At 43.4% G+C, this 21,838-nt stretch overlaps 1 protein-coding gene across 1 annotated transcript in view; it reads right to left on the bottom strand.

Moving 5' to 3' along the window:
- C1_1H12orf42 (chromosome 1_1 C12orf42 homolog) overlaps positions 1–21,838 on the bottom strand; it is a 1,726,734-nt gene that overhangs the window by 967,434 nt on the left and 737,462 nt on the right. Inside the window, exon 4 of the mRNA XM_086933179.1 lies at positions 4,590–4,973. Coding sequence (XP_086789305.1) covers positions 4,590–4,973 — 384 coding nt within the window. The remainder of the gene's footprint in view (positions 1–4,589; positions 4,974–21,838) is intronic.

The following is a 21,838-nucleotide window of genomic DNA, read 5'->3' as shown; positions in this document are numbered from 1 at the left end:
GGCCTGTGAGGCCCAGTGAGAAAATGGCCGCTCTGAGCCACTGCGAGTGGGTACTGATCTGCGCAGGCGCGTCAAAGATTTCTGCCAGCGCGAGTGAGCTGACTATGCTTGCTGGAGAGTTCAAGGCCACCTTACCCGGAACCTAGGATGGGTGCCAAGCATGGACGATCTAATGCCCAAACCCTGGGAAAGTTGAGTGATGTTGCTAAAGCAGGATGCGCCTAGGCTACGAACTGTCTTAAACAAAGAACTTTTATATTTTTGCTGAATCATTTGAAAAACAAATGCTGTAATGGTGAGGAAGCGCTCATCTACCCCAAATTTGTCCAATCAGAGTTCGATTTGGAGATGTTAGTTACTTTTTAGATAGATTAAGTTAGGGATTTAGTGTATAAAAACCCCTGGTTTTAGCTAGAAGGGGTCGCTCTTTCAATTTCCTCTTGAGATGCTGCCGGACTGAATATCGATTGCTTGGAACGTAAGAAACTTTAATTTCTGACTGTTTGTTTTTCCTTTTCAGGTCTGTTAGGATAAGATGAGGGTGTTAGCTAGGGATGTTAAGAGAGAATGTACTTGGAACTATCTGTTTTTTGCTAAACTCATGCTAAACTACTAAATAAATGTCTATTTCTGAGCTTTAAAATAAATGATCATTTTAAAAATAAAGTTAAAGATTCTTCTTGAATAAAGAAATAAATAAATGCTAAATGTCGGACATACTAAAGGTTGTTTTGAATAAAAATTATATAAATGAAGAATATAAAAGCTGGTCTTTGATTCTTCCTACGCCTAATTTTCATTCTAGCAGATCCATTGCCATTATGGTGGTGTGTCTGAATAAAATCGTGCGTAAAATGAAACCATGGTAAAACGATTTACATTGCATGTGTAAATAAAATAGTTTAATGGATTTAGACACTCCGCCAATGTTATAGTAGGACTCCTGAGTTGTTGGCCAGGTCTTTGAAGCTGAATTAAATGAACAGAGTAAGTATGCAGTGCAATGGGCCCCACTGTGATATGTGTGTTTCTGAGGTTCTGAAGAAATGGCCATTGGTGATTTAGAATTTATTTCTGAAATCCCGCTGTAGCATTAGCTGGCGCTTGGACAAGAGGCTTTTTGTCCTACGAGACACTCAGGCTCCAAATACAGAGGAACTATCTTTGACACTACAGTATCACATGGTGTTTGACAGGTCTGCTAGATTTGCGTATAACATTTGGTGAACAATTCAAAGGAGAGAAACCAAATAACAAAATAGTTTGTGTATATCCACTGTCTAGTTGCTGAATGGTCAACTTTAATTTTACTAGACTTCTGTCTCTGAGTTTGTTTGGGGTATAGGGACTTTCTAAAACTGGACTTAACCATTAGAAGTGGGAGGGTACAAGGATTACCATGGTACTGTCCCCCCTCACACATCCAGCCCTCATAGCCTAAGTTTAGTGTGATCAAACTCTTGCCATCTTGAAAATGCACACATTGGGTAGGATTAGTACCCTATTCATTAGTGTATTCTCAGGGGTCATTTCCATCCACTAGTTCCAGTCATGCATAAATGTGGAATCACCAAGTACCCCCTTTAGAGCACTCCTGGACCTGAAGAAGATCAGAGGAGAACCAAACCAGCTGTCTGCAACCCTAGAAGAGCCCTGGAGAGCTGACCCTGCTCTCCCTCTTGTACCCAGGTCGAAGAAGTGGACTCCATGGGCCATACTGCTGCCCCTCTATTAAAGTTACAGGGACACAGCAAGCTACCAGAGGCCTTTTCCTGAAACTGCCCAGCTTACCAGTGACAATCGAATCTGGGCTGGACTCTCCTGTTAGCATCTGCCTGCCTCACTGGCAGTCTCTAAGTCCCTCCCCCGATATCCTGGGAGGCTTTAGAAGTGTACTCCTGATGTGAATTGGCCTTAAAGTACTAAACTCTGAAGGTTAAATCTTTGAACAGGACAAATCTGGTTATTGACCCGCACTCCTACACAGTCAGTGACATATTGCGCCTAGGTTCTGTTCTACAAAGACCATTGACTATTAATGGCAATTTGTGCTCTTGGTGCAATTTCTACTTAAACATTTTAAAACTCATATCTCCTGTTACCCTGATCCAGTTTAAGGCCTTGTGTATGGCCCACAAATCAATAATCAACAAGGGCCCTGCCATTCTGTGCCCTCTCCTAAGGCACCATCAAGGGCCCAGAGCTCTTAGATCCAACCACCGCAATTTGCTCTCTGTCCCGAGGATCAAGCGTTCTCGTACAGGGGGCCGATGTTTTGCAGTACAGGCAGCAAAAAGTTGGAATCAGCTGCCCGATTACCTGCGGCTTGAGCCTAATCATTTACAGTTTAGAAAGCGGCTGAAGACCTTCCTGTTCTGCTGAGTGATTTGTCTGAGACGGGTCTAAAGCGCTGGGATGCCCCCGGGTAGCCAGCGCTATACAAATCTGTACTCATTCATTCATTCATTATTGGATGTTTGTCATCTTGGTTTCAATTTGGTTATTGAATTTTATTCTATGTTTCTAATTCAGTTTGGGATTTTTATTGTTCTGCATTTTAACTTTATTATTGTTTTAGTACTGCATAAATACTTGTCTCTAAGTTAAGCCTATCAAGGATTGTGATTATTACTAATCTATTTCTTGCACCGTCTTACACAGATGTATGGTTGAGAAGGAGCTAGTGATCTGTTGGTTACAATGTTCACATTTGTAATTTTATGTTTAGCATTCAGTTGTTTGTGAATTTTAAAAGTAAAGACACTGGTTGAATATCGAGTACGCGTGACATTGCACTGCCTGGATATCCTAGTGGTCAAGAGCTGCTAGAAACCACTATGGAGCTATTCATATGAGGCCAAAGGCAGAGTCACAGGCCTGAGGGTGAGTGCTGGCAAGCACCAGGAAGTCCAGGATGAGAGGGCTGAGACTATGTTCATCAATGTAACTGGTTCTTGGTGATGCCAGTGTGCTGAGCTTTTACAAAATCCTGATGTCTGGGGTTTGGTGGTTTGTGGACATCTGCCAACGGTCATTAGTCACTGGTCCTCAAAAGTAAATAAATGAACAGCCTGGGTCATTAAAGCCCTCCAATCTTTGGACAGCCTCATTAGGAACAACAGGCTAATAAGGCTCAAATGTTGGAGGGGAAACCTTGTCCGTGGGTTTGCCCAAGGAGGAGGGGAATATGCTGTACATGTGAATGGATATCAAAGTAATTCCAAAAAAAGTTTGATTGATGAAAGGTTGTTGTCTACAGCAAAATTTAATAGGGAAATCAGTTAATATATGATTAAAAGAACATACTATAATCACAAGAACAACCCTGATTCTGTGCAGCCTGGCTAAATAATTAAAAAAACAGTTTTTAACATGACCGGTCAGGTCATTTTGTAAGCATCATTCTACAAAATGACACAGCTGCTTTTTCTTTCTTTGTAGTTACTGATCTGAGTTGGATTGGTTACTAAAAAGAAAAAATTGTGCAAAGGGTTATTTTTTAATAGTGGGGGGGGGACAATCAGGTGCAGAAGCAATACTGGTAGGAAGAAGCAACACAGGGGGGTGCGGCTGGAGGGAAGCAACACGGGCAGTGGAGGTGAGTGCAAGTAACGTGGAGGGCATGGTAGGGAAAGTAGATGATACAGACAGAGAAGGCAAAGTGAAGAACTGGGGGAGCAAACAGGTGTCAGAGCAACGTGGAGTGGGCAGGGGAGAAGCACATGGCAATAAAGCAAGGGGTGTAGTACATGAAGGCATGAAACATGGACCGGGACGAGGAGAAGCACATGGATGTCAGAGAGGAACATGAGTGCAGGGTAGAAAGAAGTACAACAGGGACACAGCTGGAAAACACATATACTCCCATGAGGTGCTTAACCCAAAAGAGAAAATGTGTGCTTTAAAAACAATCCAATCATAATAGATGGTAAAGAGGCTACGCTCCATGGGAGGGACAAACATAAGACTAAAAGCTGGGACATGAATAAGAAGAAGGTGAATGAGAGAGACAGGGAAGCCAACCAATGATATGCAATGGACGTGTATGTTTTTGGTAAGCTGACACTATGTCTTACAACAGGGAATTCCTGTGTGTTTGATGAGGAGGGCTACGGTTTGTAAGAAGAAAAACCTGTGAAATAAACCACTTCCATTTGGAAAGTGAGGATCAAGGATCTGTTTTTAGTAGAATAATAAATGTAAAATATGTTGGTCGGAGCGCTCTGATATGTGTTCACTCAGATAGAGGATGCTTTTAAGAGGGCCCCCCCTCCTTCTATTCACGGAAGGGATCAAGACACACCTAATTTAGGAATATGAATACGGCCGCTACTGAAATCCTGACATACTACTTCGACCCAAATGAACCTATTTGCCTCTCCCCTGCACCTACTAGCATACACCCCCTTGTAAAGGGGCCTCCTCCCCCCACCATGTTTACATTCTGTCTATTACTCTCCCTGTGCTGGGTTGCTTGCAGCGCTCTACATTTTCATCATTCTGAGCATAGTGCTCAGTTTCCTCTTATAGTTAGGTTAGAACTTTTACTATTTCACTAATGAAATAAATGAATCAAATGAAATACATACTTGAAGGGATACTCTTTCCTCCTTCATTCAGAGAGATCTGACTAGCAGACATGCTGGAGACAGGTTCACTGAAATCTTCATTTTCAGAAGGAAATGGCGAAATACTTCTCCGAAGTTTGTCCAACTCATCCAACTTAGTGTCCTCTTCTTCTTTAGCACTGGGCCACAGGGTGTCACAGTCCACAGGTTCTTCTATTTTTTCCCGAGTCGCAGTCATTGGTGTAGACACAGACCGTACCTCTGTTACAGCTGGAACAGGAGTATGGACAACGGTCTTCTCCAGCCCGTCATCACTGGAAGCCACACTTGGAACAAGCATTTTGGGGGACTCGTGGGTATGGGCACCTGGACGCAGTGTACTTCTCGGCTGCCATCGAGAAAGTCCTGAAAACGGAAAAAACATGTTGAAATATTGAGTTTACAAGATTTCAGAAAATTCTGGAAAAAGCTGCAAATAGACTAAGGGCCAGTAATTAGGGGGCGGTGGGGAGATGTATCCTGGTATACACGGCATACCTATTTACAAGCTATTAAGAAATAATTTGTCATCTCAATATTTTCCTCTAAGTGAGTATTTCAGTGTGTATGTGAACATACTCATACCACTTACAGAGCGCAATACAATAGTAAATGTTTGACAATTAGTAATAAGGGGTTAACACTGACTAAAGGAATGCATTTAATCGATATATGAATAATGAAATGTAAAAGCGTTTGTATTAGGTAACAGAACATCTCTGAAATAAAACCATGAATCCAATGAGCTATGGCACATAGAGTACAAAGCTGTGGCTTACGTCTTATATGTCGTGCTCTGAAGCACGCACACTACTATATTATTTTATAATGCTTAGGGTCAGTGACCAGATCACTTTGGTGGTTAGGGCACTTGCTGGAGGGGTAACAGTAAAACTTGCTGGAGGGACAAGAATCTATGAAGGTACCATATCCTCAGTGTTTTCAGTGGATGGATCCTGCATTTGGTTGGCACAGCAAATAAAACAACCATTGGCAAAGCGAATAGCTCTCCCTCTGTAAGTGTTATTGCTTTGCAATGTGTTTTTTGCCATGTCGTACACCAGTGTGACTGCTGTTTAGCATGGCTAAAAGTTAGTGGCATAGAGGAAAGTCTGGAGTGGCGTAGAATGGAATGGCGAAGAGTGGAGTAGAGTGTCACAGAATGGAGTGGCATGGAGTGTCGTGTACTGGAGTGGCACAGAGTGGAGTCACATACTGTGGTGTAGAGTGGAGTGGCATAGAGTTGAATGGACTGTGTGGAGTGCCTTGGCGTAGAGTTTTGCAGAGTACACTGGTGTACAGTGCAGTGGTGTAGAGCGCATCAGCATAGAATTCCGTGGTGTACCAATCGTGGAACGGTAACATCATCCACCCAATTTTCAAGAAGGGTGACAGGAGATCTCCACTGAATTATCGGTTGATATCTTTAATCGACGTGGAAGCTAAATTATATGCTTCTTGTATTTTGGAGGAGATCCAGGAATGGGTAAATACCAACACCCTAATTCCAAGCTACCAGACAGGCTTCAGAAAAGGGACAGGGACTATAACAAATCTCACAGCCCTAGCCCTCTTGATGGAAAGAGCCAAAACGAATAACAAACGGTTATATGGCTGCTTCATTGATATTAAAGCGGCATTTGACCGAGTCAGTAGGGGGAGGCTTTGGAAAAAACTCAATGAGTGGGGGCTGCCAAAAAATGTCCTTCACGCTGTCATGCTCCTTTACACAGATACCTGGGCAAGGGTCAAACAAGGGCATGGTTCAAGCCTTACGTCCAAAATTCCAACGGAGGACGGACTGAAACAGGGCTGTGTCCTGGCCCCATGTTTATTCAACCTATATCTTGCCGACCTAGGAAAAAAACTCAGCCAAATCGTAAGTCATGCTCCGAAGCTTGGTAACACCCCAATGCCAATCATCCAGTTTGCCGATGACATTGTGCTTTTAAGCGGAACCCCAATTGGACTGCAAAGGCTGATAAATGCCCTATATCTCTATTTGAATGAAGAACATCTAGAATTAAATAGAGAAAAGACAAAAGTAATACGTCTTATAGAGCGAAAGCCCATTAAATTTAGCTGGACATTTAACCATCTAGCCATTGGGGTACAGCCACACTACCGGTATTTGGGGGTCACCCTAGCCAACGACAACTCAAGAAAAGAGCATTCTGCGGTGTTAAAAGCCAAATCCCAGACACTAATTTTCAGATACAGGCGACTCCTTCAAAAACTGGGTGGTCCATACTACACTCATCTTTTAAAAGTAATGGCCGCTCAGATTTTACCTACATTATCGTATGGTCTTGTTACATGGCTTGGAGGAGAGGCCGGTTTATTAAACACCTTACAAACCAAAATCTATAAAGTTGTATTTAAAGTACCGAAATGCGCCTCACCAGCCCAGGTGCGATTAGAATTTGGCCTTCAAAATCAAATTTTTAGGTCCAAGTCAAGGTTTGTTAAATTCTGTCACAAACTCCGCGCTGCTGTAACAGGCTCATTAAACCACCTCTGCTGGCAGGAAATCAATTTTGACTCCACCCAGCCCTGGGCCACCCATCTGCAGACTTGCTTTTCAGACCTTGGATTGCTCGAAGCTTGGTGTAAAAAAATTGATCAGGCTACATTCTGCAAAACTGCAAATTCAAATGCCAAAATAAAGTCATTATTGGAAGACAAACAAACATTGACCCATCAACGTCATGCCTGGACAGTCATTTCTTCCTATTCACGTCAACAACCCCAGGCATACTTGGCAACACATTTTAGTCAACACCTAAAAAAGATCCTCATCGATTTCCGTATGGGCCTTCACGAGTCCAAGGATCTAAGACCCTCCTGGAAACCCCATGATGCTTGCCCAAAATGCAGACTCTGTGGTTACCAAAACGAATCTTTAATCCATTTGTTTTGTGTGTGCCCGGCCCTCATGGTGGGTAGAAGAAAATTTTTGCGGGATATCCTAATCAAACTGAACATAAGAACATGTCGCCAAGCGGTTATAATCTGGCTGGGAGGTTCATCGCCAATTCTGACTTGCAGGGGTCTCAAATTTATGATAGAGACTGGGGAGCAGCTGCAGATCTGTGCATGATCCTTTAACCACATGGCTGCTGCGGGGATTTTTGCGCTGTGCTGAATTACTCTGATTCCCACTCTTCATGACGAGCTCAGCTCGTCATCAGCACACGACACCCGTGGGTGATGACGAGCTGAGCTCGTCATCAGCAGCGAAAGGGTTAAAACATTGCCTGAGGCTTATTTTTATGTATTATCCCCCATGCTCATTCCATAAATCTCTACGTAGTCAGTGGGGGGGTCCGACACAGAGTTTAAGTTTTATTGTTTTTAACTTTGATATCAATAGTTGCTTTGATTTTTAATGCAAATTGTATTGCGGATATTCGCAAATTGTACTTTTTCTAATTGTAAGGATTTTTATTAATTCAACAATAAATTCTGTATTGCTGTATTGCATTGTAGAATGCAGTGGCATAGATTAGAGTGTAGCATAGTAGAGTGCATTGGCATAGAGCGAAGTGATGCAAGTAGAGTAGAATGGCATATAGTACAGTGGTATAGAGTACTGTGGCATAGAGCGCAGAATAGAGTAGCATAGAGTGCAGTGGCATAGAGTGGTACAGAGTGGAGTACCATAGAGTGGTGCAGAATAGAGAGGCCTAGAGTGGTGCAGAGTAGAGTCTAATGCCATAGAGTGCAGTAGCATAGAGTGGAGCACTGCAGAGTGCTGTGTCATAGAGTGGAGTGATACAGAGCAGAGTGGAGTAGAATGCAATAGTGTAGATTCCATTGAATAGAATGCTGTAGTGCAAAGTAAAGTGGAGTAGAGTTCAATGGCATAGAGTTCAGTGTTGCAGAGTAGTTTGTCGTAGAGTGCAGTGATGTAGAGTGGTGTAGAGTGCAGTGGTGCTGAGTAGAGTGGAGTAGAATGCAATGGCATACAGTGGTGTAGAATAGAGTGATACAGCATAGAGTAGTTTGCAGTGGCACAGAATGGCTTGCAATGGAGTGGAATGGCGTAGAGTAGAGTAGACTGGTGGAGAGTGCATTAGTGTAGTGTTGCAGAGTATAGTGGTATAGAGTGCAGTGGCTTAGAACTCAATGGCATATAATGCAGCATCATAGAATGCAATGTTTAGAGTGTAGTGGTTCAGAATAGAGTGGTGGAGAGTGGAGCAGTGCAGAGCAGAGTGGCATAGAGTGCAGTCGCCTAGAATACAGTGGAGCCACAGTATCAGGAGGGGAATCGAGGAAACACTTTGGTGGACACTTGCTGTTTGGGTACTCGCTGTCCCAGGGGGATTTTGGGCACGCCCGCACCTGGCCGCAATAAGAGAACCTTGCCGAGCCGCAGCGTCGGGAGGCGAATCGAGGAAACACTTAGGGGGACACTTGCTTTTTGGGGACTCGCTGTCCTAGGGGGATTTTGGGCACGCCCGCACCTGGCCGCAATAAGAAAACCTCGCCGAGCCGCAGCGTCGGGAGGCGAATCGAGGAAACACTTAGGTGGACACTTGCTGTTTGGGGACTCGCTGTCCTAGGGGGCTGTTGGGCACGCCCGCACCTGGCTGCAATAAGAGAACCTCGCCGAGCCGCAGCGTCAGGAGGCAAATCGAGGAAACACTTTGGTGGACACTTGCTGTTTGGGGACTCGCTGTTCTAGGGGGCTGTTGGGCACGCCAGCACCTGGATGCAATAAGAGAACCTCGCCGCTATCGCTCCGCGGGACGCGCGTGGGCGCGCGCCGGGCAAAGCACGGGCCAAGGGCGAGCCCGTTTGAGCCCGTTCGAGACTGTTCTGCCCGGGACAACAGTGCTCGCTAAGGTGCGGTAAGATCCATCGTCACTGCTCAATTACTACCTTCAGGGGGATTTAAAAACGTGAACTGTCTAAACAACTACTATGGCGAATGGTGCTAATAAGGAGAAGACGGGCTCGAAGGGGGGGAGCATGATGGGAACGTTGGACTATTTTATCACAAGAGCTACGAACGTGCTTGCCAATGAGATAGCAGTCAGGCAACGATGGCTATCACTCGAGGCATTATCTGTTAAGCGTTCATCCCTGGATGGACTCTTATCGGTTCGATCTCCCGCCCATGGCTCAAATACCAGCATCGACCATCCATCTATGGTGGACTCCCAAATGGAAGCCCTTCACATCCCTACGGCAACTGGGGTCAGTATTAGCATTTCTGCCTCGGCCGATTCTGTGCATGAGTGTAGTGTACAAGATAAGTCCTCATGTGCCATAACCAGGTCGAAGTCCGCCCCTCCGTGAGAAGAAAGGAACCCCAAAAGGTCATGCCGGGCGCCAACAAAAAGAAGCGGGAGGGTGGTCACCCGAAGAAAAACTGTCTTATTAAATCAAAGCAAATAAGGCCTGGAGAGGAAGAATGGAAATCTTTGGGACTGAACAAAGAGACTGAGCCAGAGACACCACTAGTGGTTCAGATGGACTCGATGGACTCCAACATGCTAGAGGTTCCTGTGTCCATATCAAACGATGCATTATGGGCTAAAATGGGGGTTATAATTGCTGATTGTTTGCTGCCATTTGCAAACAGACAAGCTGCTATTGAGGAAAAATTATCAATTCTGATTAATGCTTTTGATCGAAATTCTCGGATTCAAGCCAGATTAAGTCACCCCAGTGATAAACAAACCCTCAATACGAATCTCCCTCCCTAATTTCTGACCGCCCTCTTACTCCACCTGACTTAAATATTACGGGCGGATTGAGGCCTGTGGCGAATAAGTATAGCGCAATAGGGGCTGGTAGTGTGGCATTGGCCAAAGCAGGGCCAGTTTTGAATGTTCCTAACTGTGATCTGGAACAGCAGTCCCAAAGTAAACTATTATCCGGAAAAGAATGCGGTGTGTCTGTATCTCCACATCACCTACGCACTAACAAAACACCACTCATAAGAATCGATCTACCCCCTGAATCTAGTCCATACATAGTGGTCCTGGTTGGAGTACCAGAGCTGAGGAGTGAAAGTGAGGAATCCTACTTGACGCTAAAGAACAAGGTCACGGATTGGCTTAATAAAAACAGACCTCTCCCACCACATGTTACCAGTGAAATTATGTTTGCCCGCAGAGTGTCTTGGGTGGGTCATAGAGAAAAGGACACAAAGGGTGACTGCACCCTGATACATTTTCGTGATACACGGACGGTGAAATATATTTGTGAGTGGTGCCAGTCCAGCCTCGTGTCAGTTATTCAGTCACGTCCCCTGTCACACTTTTACCCCCCAGGTTCACTACGCATTGGTCTGGGCAAAGAACAAGTTCGGAATGCTGCAGGGAGTCTGGTAGCGGAGGACCACAGTCGGGGCAAGTTCTTAGAACCCCAATTTCCTCCGGCCATTTACCTGCAAAATAGATATAGCTGCCTGGACTTGGTGGATTGACTGAATAGTGGGAATTTGCATGGGGATAAAAATAGGGTAGATTGGGAGTTAGAGCTGGGGGAGGCGGATGTTGGCATCAATAAGTTTTACAGCTCTGTAGGGGGTGGGAGTGTTTTAAATAGCAAGGTGGGTATTTTGATCCCAGCCATCTCAAGTGGTAGCCCATCCCCTATTAACAGATACAATGAGTCCGTATTAGACCCCATCCTTGAAGGCCATCCATTGCCGCCCTTATTAGTCCCTGAAGGCCATCCATTGCCCCCCTTACTAGTCCCTGAAGGCCATCCATTTCCCCCCCTACTAAGCACTGTGGGTCCAACTGGGGAGACAAACGTTGAGGTACCTAAGAGTCTGGATGGGGATGCAAGGGTGGAGAAACTCAGAATTCTATCTTGGAACTTGGCAGGCCTGACTAACAAGCTGACTGGCCCAGAATGGGGATCTTTTGTGGACTGATGTGATGTGTGCCTCTTTCAAGAGACCTGGGCCCTGACGGAGCAATATCGGGCAAGATTTGCTTAATTCTTTGTCCCGGTAGTCTGGGGAGGGCGAGGTCGTCCATGAGGGGGACTGACCATCTGGATCGGCTCTTACTTGGGCTGTACGGTAAAGCCGCTAAACACCTGTTCTAAAGACATTCAATGTGTAGTTCTTGCCCTGCCTAATGCTTTTAAGTTAGCATTGATTAATGTTTATTTCCGCCCTGATAGCATAACCAAAGAGTCCAACACTATCGAGGACTTGTTCCATTTTATCTCTACACTCCCGAGTGGTACTCATGTCTTGGTGGGGGGGGGATCTCAATTGCCAATACGAGCCACTTGTGGGTCTGAGTGAAGTTGTCCTAGCGGCACAGGGCGATCATTGGTCTATTCCCTTGACCCAGGCTCTACCGGCTAGGGCATGGACACCGCTAGACACACAGATCATGGCACTTACTCTAACTCACTCCCTACGAGCATGCAGTGGTCGCACCCCCTCTGACACCCCAGCTAAATTTACATTTAAAAAACTTGGTCAAACGTCTCACCTTGATTATATTTTGGTTGAGACGAGGATTTGGTCGAAGGTAATCGATTTTAATATTCTCACAACAATTGGTAGCGAATATAATACCCTAATTTTGGAACTGGGTCTGCCTAACATCACTAAGAGTAGTGCATTATCTTCCGGGGCTAATGTTGGTAATCTTACATTATCAAATGACAGGCGAAGGGTTAGATGGCACAAATTATTGGAGTACCCGGAACAAATTGCAAAACTTTACAGCTTGGCGATTCCATCCTTTATGGAGGTTGTAGTTTTATCTAATCCACCTGTGCCCTTGGATTACTTTAATACAGGGGTCTCCAACCTTTTCCCTATTGAGAGCTACTTCTGATCAGTGAAAATCATTGTGAGCTACCAAAGGCAGAGCAACTCGCGAATTGTTCCCAAAGTTCCCCCAGGCCCAGCTTAATTGACTAAAGGGCCTCTACAGAGAAAGAGATACCCATTTAGTGTATGCAATGCACAACATGAAACCAGAAAACCTAGCAATTATCCAGGCTTTCCTCTTTAACAAACTGTGTGATCCTGGCCTCTGCAGTCACCAGCTAAGTAGACTACAATTATAAAAAAGTATAGGACCCTGCGGAGCAGTGTAAGCTACCAGAATACTGAAAACAATAAATTGCACGTCTGTCTCTCATGCTTTGTTATCCAACACACGGTTCCATCCCATAACACTGTAAATGCACATTGGAGGTTATCACCCATGACACGAAACACTTCCCACAAAAGAATTACAACCCATTCCAGCCACACACCCTACATGACGTAGCTTTCTGACCATGTAGGTAAGTACTTCAGAGCCCCACAATTATTACGTCATGTCTTCTTTTATTTGATTATTATACATGACGGCACCTTGAAATGCTTGAGTTCAGGGTGTGCACTGCACAAAAATCTCCCCAGACAGACTATAAAGGTGCTCCATGCAGTAATAACCTATGCCACATGTATGGTACACATCACTTCCCTCTTAGTTCACTAAATGCAGTTCAATGCAGTGATATGATTTGATGGTCTGATGAAATGTTTCTCCTGGTTGGAGAAATACAGGTAGGTAATTTTTAAAAGATACCATTTATGTATGACTTGTGTAATTATTTACAAAAAATTTCAAATCTGTGTAAGGAAGGGGTCATACTCCTAAGCTTGGCTCGTGTTTCAACTTTCCCTGGTCACTGGCTTCAGAAAATATAGGGTAGGCAGTACAGTGGGTAGATACTTTTTGCAAATGAGATTAATTTAAAGTCATGTGTTAAGACTTAAGAGCTTTATGTTCATTATGTTATCAAATTAACACTTCATTTGAAATGTCTCCCATTATTTCATTAAATTAAAGCAGCGTTTTACAGGGATATTTTTGTTTAATAAGGTACGACTTGCATGTTGTCCCTGGACACAAAATGAAGCCAGGAAGTTCTTTTGCATTTCTCTCATCATTTCACTAAAATGTCATGAAAAGAAATGTAACCATAGCTGCCAAATTTCAGGTTGCTTACGTGTGAGATTTCTATGTTTTTAGTATGTGTATGTGTGACATTTCATTTCCAATGAGTGACTCTGCGAATTACACTATTATGGTTAAAACTAAGCAGTAATATCCATCCATGCAAACAAATATTGATCACAAATTACCCACTTCTGAGACATGAAACGTTCAGGCAAACCCCTTATACTGATGTACAACCCCTGAAATAGAAGGTCCCGAACCAGTCTCTGACCTTAGAACGGAGCAGGCCTCGAAAAATCGTACAAACATGACCTAATCTTCATGTCAAATAACTTCCATTATATGCTCGCCCTCTAAAGAGGAAAGTATATTTTTATTTAGTGTCACAGTAAAGTAGTTTGGTCATAGCCACACATAAACTGACCTCTCAAAATGCATTGTCCTGTAAACATTAGTAGAAAAAATATAGGATAAATAAAGGTGGAGAAACGTTCTTTAATCCTGTTATGAAACAAAATTATTTTGCCCAAGACGTTTCAAGTGAAGGCTCAAATTGGACAAATATTCTCATTGCCACATTTGACAGATGATTTATTTTATCTGTGTGCAAGCTGTTCCTAAATATTCAATGTTTTATAGATAAATATTCCTCTCTGTGCAACAGTAGACAATTCTATATTGCCCGCAGGCCAACCGTAAATCAGAAAGGGTTACCCAAGTAAGCTGCACTTCAGGTCTAGGTATTTCAAACTATCTATCCTAGGACTTATTACCGGAACTAAATATCTCACATCCCTATTTGGTTCCCCACAAAGTGCACCCAGATGATTGTAGGCTTACCGTAACTTTGTGTTACTCCCGGTGCTTGCTGTGCTGCTCTGCAGGCTCAGGCGTACGGCAGGGGCAGAGGCTCTCACTCAGAAGGGGGCATATGCAAGTCGAGTGAAAAAATTCAAGGACACTGCTAACAGCAGGCATCAGTCATTACTCTGTGGCAGTAGTCCATGCTGGTACTCTGCCGATGGCTTCACGCGAGGCAGAAGCTGCAGAAACTTTTCTCTGGACTGGGCCTGGGGCTCGGGAGAGTGCGCAGATTGCATGCTGCCTGCAGTGCTGTTTTACGGTGGCTGCAGAGGAGTCTTTTAATGAGGGCTAAGGTCAGTGCTCCCCCCTATTTTTACCAGGCTGCAACCATAGTTTGCCAGGGTGGCCTCTGGAGGACTAAATCACCCGGCAGGGCCCACATCCACATGTGATTTAGAGTGGTGGTACCTTTCCTCTTATTTCTGGCAACGTGTGCCTGCCTATTATGACCAAAAAAGGGTACGCAGACCCTGGTGGCAGCAGCTAAAAGTTGTTATTCCGCATGCCAGTAGCTGCTAGGGTTAAGTTTCACCTTTTAGCCACGTGGGACCGAGCAAGACGTGCTCTTTCGTGCCGCAGACCAGGCGTCAGAAGATGATTGTCTCTTTTAGTTATCGCCGTGATGCACGCTGTCAGGCTGAGGCGGAAGCAGGGCAGATAGTCTCATTTTGATTGAATCACGCACTGCTTACGCCGGGCTGACGTCACGCACTGTGCTAGAATGAATAGAAGGCCAAAAAAAGGCCTAAAAATAAACAAAATGACAATGATAGATTACATAAGCGGGCATCGGGATGCGAGCTACTGGTAGGGTGTTGACGAGCTACCTGTAGCTCGCGATCGACCGGTTGGAGACACCGGCTTTAATAAGATGGAGGCTCTCCATGAGGGCATAGTAACCAAATTGGCAGAAATACTCAACCCCCAGGCTCCTAAGAAGGCAAATAGGGCCCCTCATTGCTCTTGGTACAATACAACTTGTAGGATGGTCAAAACTGAACTATTGCAGGCTATAAAAGATAATAACAGAACTGCAATTAAAGAAAGGAGGGCACACTACAAAAGGATAACTAAGTGTGCAAAGCAAGAATGGAACTATGATAAGTGGGCCAGTCTCACATTCGCGCTAGCTTCCAAAGACTTCCGTAAATTTTGGTCCATTGTAAATACTGGTAGCAGCGAGCAGAAAGTAGCCTTTGAACCCAATATAGCGGCGGAAGTCTGGGAAGGTCACTGTCGGGCCCTGTACTCCGCGGAGGGTATTTCTGACGATCATGATTTGTCACTAACTCAATCTGTACTTAACACGCAGTCAGAGGTGATTGAGTTTACGGTGGTGGAAGTTTCTAATGCAATCACTAAACTTGCTTCAGGCAAAGCACCAGGCCTGGATAAACTTCCGGGTCACCTTTTCAGGCACGCACCGAAAATCTGGGGTCCTTCTTTTCAGACTCTCTTCAATGCTGTCCGGAGAAACATGGCGGTTCCCTGTACTTGGCTGGGGGCAGAGATTGTCCCAATACACAAAAAGGGCTCTCCTCTGCTCCCATCCAACTACAGACCCATAAACCTCATCGATGTCCCTCAGAAAATCTTTGCAAGACTCATTTTTGATCGCTTACAAGATTGGATAGATGAGTTTGCAATTCTAAGTCCCTATCAGGCAGGGTTTAGGAAGAATACCTTCACCGTGGACCAAATTTTTCGTTTACAACTCTTGTATTGGAAAACAGTGAGAATAGAGGGAGGCAGCCTCTATTTGGTATTCGTCGATCTCCGCTCCGCATTCGATCTTGTTCCCCGAGGGAAGCTCTGGATTGTACTTCTCGAGCTGGCTATTCCTACCCACCTTCTATCTGTTCTGATGAGGCTGCATGCGGCTAATTTTGCCCAGGTCAGATGTGGGAAAAGTGGCGCCCTGTCATCCCAATTTCCCGTTGGCCGGGGGGTAAGGCAGGGCTGCGTGCTTGCACCGACCCTGTTCTGCCTCTTCGTCAACTGGATAATCGCGCAACTTAACGGAGTGCAGGACAACAATGCCCCTAAGTTAGCTGGTCACAGGGTGCCTGCCATCATGTTCCCTGATGACACCCTTTTACTTTCCAAGTCCCCGATGGGCATACAGCGAACACTGGATGGCTTTGAAGAATTATGTACCGCCCGGGGACTGGAGATCAATTCCCTCAAAACCAAATTCATGATCTTCAATCCCCCCAGAACAACTCGACCGAATCCAATTCTAGGGACAATGAGATTCGAAAGGGTAGATATCTTTGATTATCTGGGGGTCACCATTATTGAGAACTTGTCATGGGGTCCTCAGCAAACCAAAGCACAACTCAAATTGTCTCAACTATCTGGAGGAATTTTGAAACTTTCCAATAAGTCCACTAACAAATCTGTTGGCCCCCGTTGGAAGTTTACAAATCGCTAGCCAGGGGTGCCGTAATGTATGGGGGAGAACTTTGGGGACACTGCAACAGATCTGACATTTCTAGGATTGAGAAAACATTTCTAAGACAGCTCCTAGGACTCCCACCTAGTACCCCGTTCCTTCCTTAAGGTTGGACCTGGTGGTCGGATCAATTGATGAAGAGCTAGCATTAAAGCCTCTTAGGTTCTGGCGTAGGCTCTGGGTGACACCAGAGCTGATAAAATATAGACAGGAACTCGAAGAAATACTGACCTATCCTAGTGCTCTGAAAATCCCCTGGCTTACTTTCATCAAGAACGAGTTCACGAGGCTAGGTGTTCCTGCTCTATGGGTTGACCTAGAGAGGGAATGTAAAGTAATTTCACGATCTGTGCTAGTGACTATCTATCGGGCTGATAAACATAATGCAGTACTTTGTAATCCTCAAATCGGCTCTGCCAATGCCTTTTTCCTGCAGGAGACAGACCATTATTCTTTCGAGCCCTTAGTAGATGTCATACTCCCAATAGAAGCAAAAAAAATGTATGTCCAACTGAGGCATGGTGTTCTACCCCTCCAAGTTTTAACTAGTAAGAGGTCACCCCTCACCTTGAAGAACTGCCCAGCCTGCAACTGTGAGTCTGAAACTGAGCTCTATGTCTTCTTTTTTTGCATGGCGTATGTTAACCCGAGGAGGTAGTGGCTTGTACCCTTGTGTAAAAATCTGGGCTTTCGCCATTGTACGCAAGCGCTTAGAGTGCTAAAGTATGGCATATCAGAATTTATTGTATTTGCAGTGTCGCAATATCTGGCAGCTATGTGGCATAAGCGCAGAAACTTTGTAGAATGAGCACAAGGGTATATACATATATTCCTGTGTAATGCCATCATGGCATTTGACTGGAATGTCGTCAAAAGGTTTTTTTCTGTACTTTTTAATAATTCTTCTTATACATATTATTTTAACTGGGCTTACACATGTCTGTACTGTTTAATTGTGTCTACTCAGAAAATGTTTTAGAAATCCTTTTTGTATTAATTAATTCACTCTGTCATTTATGTCTACTTGTTTTTAAATGTTTTTAGGTATGCACATGGGAAGGAGGACCAGTGCTCAGGGAGGGAGTCATGGATCTTAAGGTGTTGAACTCACAGGCAGTGAGATGGCTCAGTTGCAGGCGCTGCTGGCACAGGTAAGAGCAGTGGGGTGTTTGGGCGGGGAGGGGCAAGGTGGGGGTGAAGTTGGCAGATGACGGGATAGGTAAAATTAAATACAAAAATTAATAAAACCATTTACCTTGCAATCACTGAGCGCAAGGTAAGTGGATTATTATTTTTTTGTTTAATTTTACCTATCCCGTTGTCTGTTGACTTCCCCCCTACCCTGTCCTACCCCAGCCCAAGGCTCCAACGCCCCACCACTCTTACCTATGCTGGCCACGCCGCTCAGATGGAATAATCAAAGATTGGTCTCAGTTGAAAGAGGCTCTGAAATAGGAATATAAGAGAATTTTCAAGATGGCTTATAAAGAGGGAGTCCTTTGATAATTCCTTCTCCTTCACTTTCACAACTATATTGAAGCTCTACCTCCCAAGCGACGCAGATTCATCTCCCTCTGCAGATTTAGATAAGCTAGGTGCTGTATTACTTGGCTTTTCAGTATGATGTGATTTGCTGCTACATGGCCCCTTCAACATCCTATAACAAATGATACAACTACTATAGGGCACTCTTTCAACTGAACTACCTTTGTGCTTCAATAATATATTCTACAAAATATATATTGAGAAAAAAGTGCCAAATCAGGTTTGAGCCTCGGCACCGGCTCAACATCCTGTACTTCTGGGTAGCTCATTTAATCTCCCTGTGCCTATAAAAACAAGCTTAGGCAAACCCAATAGGTCCTCCGTTGGCTGTCAGCCATCTGGCATATCTTGTTTTGTTTTGTCATGGGTTTTGCAAAACTTCATTGTTTGGGAATATGTCTTGCCCTAATCAATCTAAAAACGAAATCATTTGCTGGAGCTAAAAAAGTTTTTGGGGTTCCAAAAAAAAAACTCATTGCCATAGTACTCCCTGTGACTGAAGGGAACTACTTTGTGTATGAATGCATTCCTTGTGAAAGGACGGCATGATGTAGCTCAAAGAAAGGAAAAAAGAAAACATGAAAGAAAAAAGGCACGAAAGAATGAAAGAGAAAGAAAGAATGAAATAGAAAGAGAAAGAAAGATTGGAAGTTAAACAATAGTGTACAAAAAAAAGAATGATTAGAAAAAGAAAAGAATGAAAGAGAGAAGGGTAAAAAGAAGGAAAGAGACTGAAACAAAGAAGGTAAGAAGGAAAGAAAGATAGATGGATAAGGAAACTTAAGGAAAGAAAGAGAAGAACAGAAAAGAAAGAAAGAGAGAGAGGGGAAGAAGGAAGCAATGAAAGAATGAATGAAAGAATGAAAGAAAAAGAATGAGGGAATGAAAGAAGGAAAGAGAGAAGGAAAAGGAATGAAAGAAGGAAAGAATGGATGAAAGAAAGAAAGAAGGAAAGAAGAGGAGAAGGAAAGCAAGAGATAGAAAGGAAGAGAGAACAAAAGAAAGAAAGTCTGAGAGAGAGAGAGAGAAGGAAATCGAAGGAAAAAAGAATTAAAGAAGGCAAGAATGAAAGAAGACAAAAAGGAAAGGGAAAGAAAGAAAGACAAAAAGGAAAGGGAAAGAAAGAAAGAAAGAAAGAAAGAAAGAAAGAAAGAAAGAAAGAAAGAAAGAAAGAAAGAAAGAAAGAAAGAAAGAAAGAAAGAAAAAGAAAGAAAGAAAAAAAAAGGAAGGAAGGAAAGAACATTAGGAAAGAGGGAAAGAAATTAGGAACAAAGGAAAGAACATTAGGAAAGAGGGAAAGAAATTAGGAACAAAGGAAGGAAAGAAAGAAAGAAGAAGATAAAGAAAACAAGTAATAAAAGGATAACTTAATACAGTGGCTTATGTAGGCTGACCCATTGCCTCATACTGTATGCTGTAGGTTTGGGAGCAAAATGAAAATGACACAACAATCGAGCAATTGATGAAGACAAGTGGCTGAAAGTCCTTATGAGTAAGTGTATTATACATATTTCAGTAAAACCAAAAGGTCTTAGGTAGCGTCAGACCTCAAACTGAATGTGTCCTTGTGTTATATGAAACTACAAAAAATTGTGATGGGGATGTAGTTCCATAAATTAGGCCTGAAGGTACTCATGAAATAAAATATACTCATGGTTTGCATGCAAATTAAGTGCATAGTAATGAACTAGTCTGTGGTCTTTACATTTCTAGCACGGTGTGGTGTTTTTGTTCTTTGAATGGAGCATGGCCTGCCCGCATCCCATAAATAGCAATGCACGCTCTATAAGGGCGCATCAATATTAGAGAACTATTCCATTGGAACTGTCTCTGAAGAAAAAAAGACTCAATAGGAATACCTGATAAATATCAAATGTGCAGCATTCTAAGTTAACACACAGAGACACTGACATTTGCGAGACATGTCACATCCTTTCTTAAGGATTGAAACGAAATATAATCACAAGCCTGTCTACCAAACAATATTTGTATAAATGTTTACACCTTTGTGGCATATTAACCACGTATCAACCTTGATTTTTTTCCACTGGTCGTACGTCTCATATTGTTTGCAAGCCGGCAAATTTTAATTTAATTTAATTTGAATGAATTAAATGAGTGGAGGTTTTAAGTATATCCTATGTATTTCAAGGGAGAAGAAATACACTGAACACTTTGTTGTGGTACTAATACCTACATACTCAGGAGTACATTTTATAAACTGGCTGCTGGTGAGATCTCACCCACTGTAACATTGTCAATGTTAACAAGTCAGCAGGGCTTTATTTTCGTTTATCACTTGAATAAGCAGGTATATCTCCAAGGTGAACACATAGATTAAAGCAGCCATTGAGAATGATGTTGCTAATGAGACAGATGTAACCATGTTTATGGTGCAGGATGCAGGTTACCTCATCTGTACCTTGGGAAAGATGCATTGGTCAACAACAGTGATGATTTCATCCAAAGTGGACTACTCGTTTATTATGGCAGCTTAATTCCAGCTACAAATCCACTTATCAACTAGGATAAGTGCTATACATCATCTCATCGTCCTCAGGGTACCACAGGGGCTGTTACCGAAATAAGAAAAATTTGGTGACAGATCCATATTAGTTCAAATACCTTTGCGCAGTCCCAAAGTCTATGCACATCACTCCTGAAATATCTGCACAGAACTTTCATAAATGTCGATTGATCAAGTTTATGATTCAAGAAAAATGTCCATATCTGAATACAATGGCCTCAGTCAAGAAAGTCAGAAAACTTGAGCCGTTGTTCGAGGAAGAAGCAAGTAAAGACTATAGTCTATAACTGTTGTTCAAGAAGTAGATTTTTAGGTTTACCTTCTATTTTTTTCCAGGTTTTGCCTAAAAAATAATTCAATCGCATTTTTGTCTCATAAACTTTTGTCTTTTGCAAAACACCTAATTCACTTGAAATGTATCCTAGCACTCTCCTAAATTTTACACGTGTATGTACTTTTTCCTCTAGTTGGGTAATTCAAGCAGAACCCCACTGGCAATAGTTCAACTTCAGAAGGACATTCAAACCACATTGACTGGTCTATAAATTCTCAGCACTAGGCCTGGGCATGAAATTTCACTCCATTCGTGGAGTTTATAGGGTTTTTCCCACTCTGCGCCCTGCGTAGAGCGTGGAGTTCTGAAAAACTCCACTCTGCATAGCAGAGCAGAGTTTTTTCCTGTCGAGCAAGAGCAAGAAAAATCTTACTCCAGACCACCTCCCAGCAAGATTTCTCAATGCGGATGGTCACCAATGGCCACTACTGCTTGCATTGAGAAACATCTGTTCGCGTTGAGGAAGCTGCCACCTGAGTAGAACATCTACTCAAGTGGTAGAAAGAACTTGCTCCCTCTTGCATTGCACATGGTGCAGTGGGCTGATTTTCCAGTGTGGGACAA

The sequence above is a fragment of the Lissotriton vulgaris genome, chromosome 1_1, assembly GCF_964263255.1.
Source record: "Lissotriton vulgaris chromosome 1_1, aLisVul1.2, whole genome shotgun sequence".
Lineage (NCBI taxonomy): Eukaryota > Metazoa > Chordata > Amphibia > Caudata > Salamandridae > Lissotriton > Lissotriton vulgaris.
Note: the sequence above shows the minus strand (reverse complement) of the source record. Positions and strands in the feature narration are given on the sequence as shown.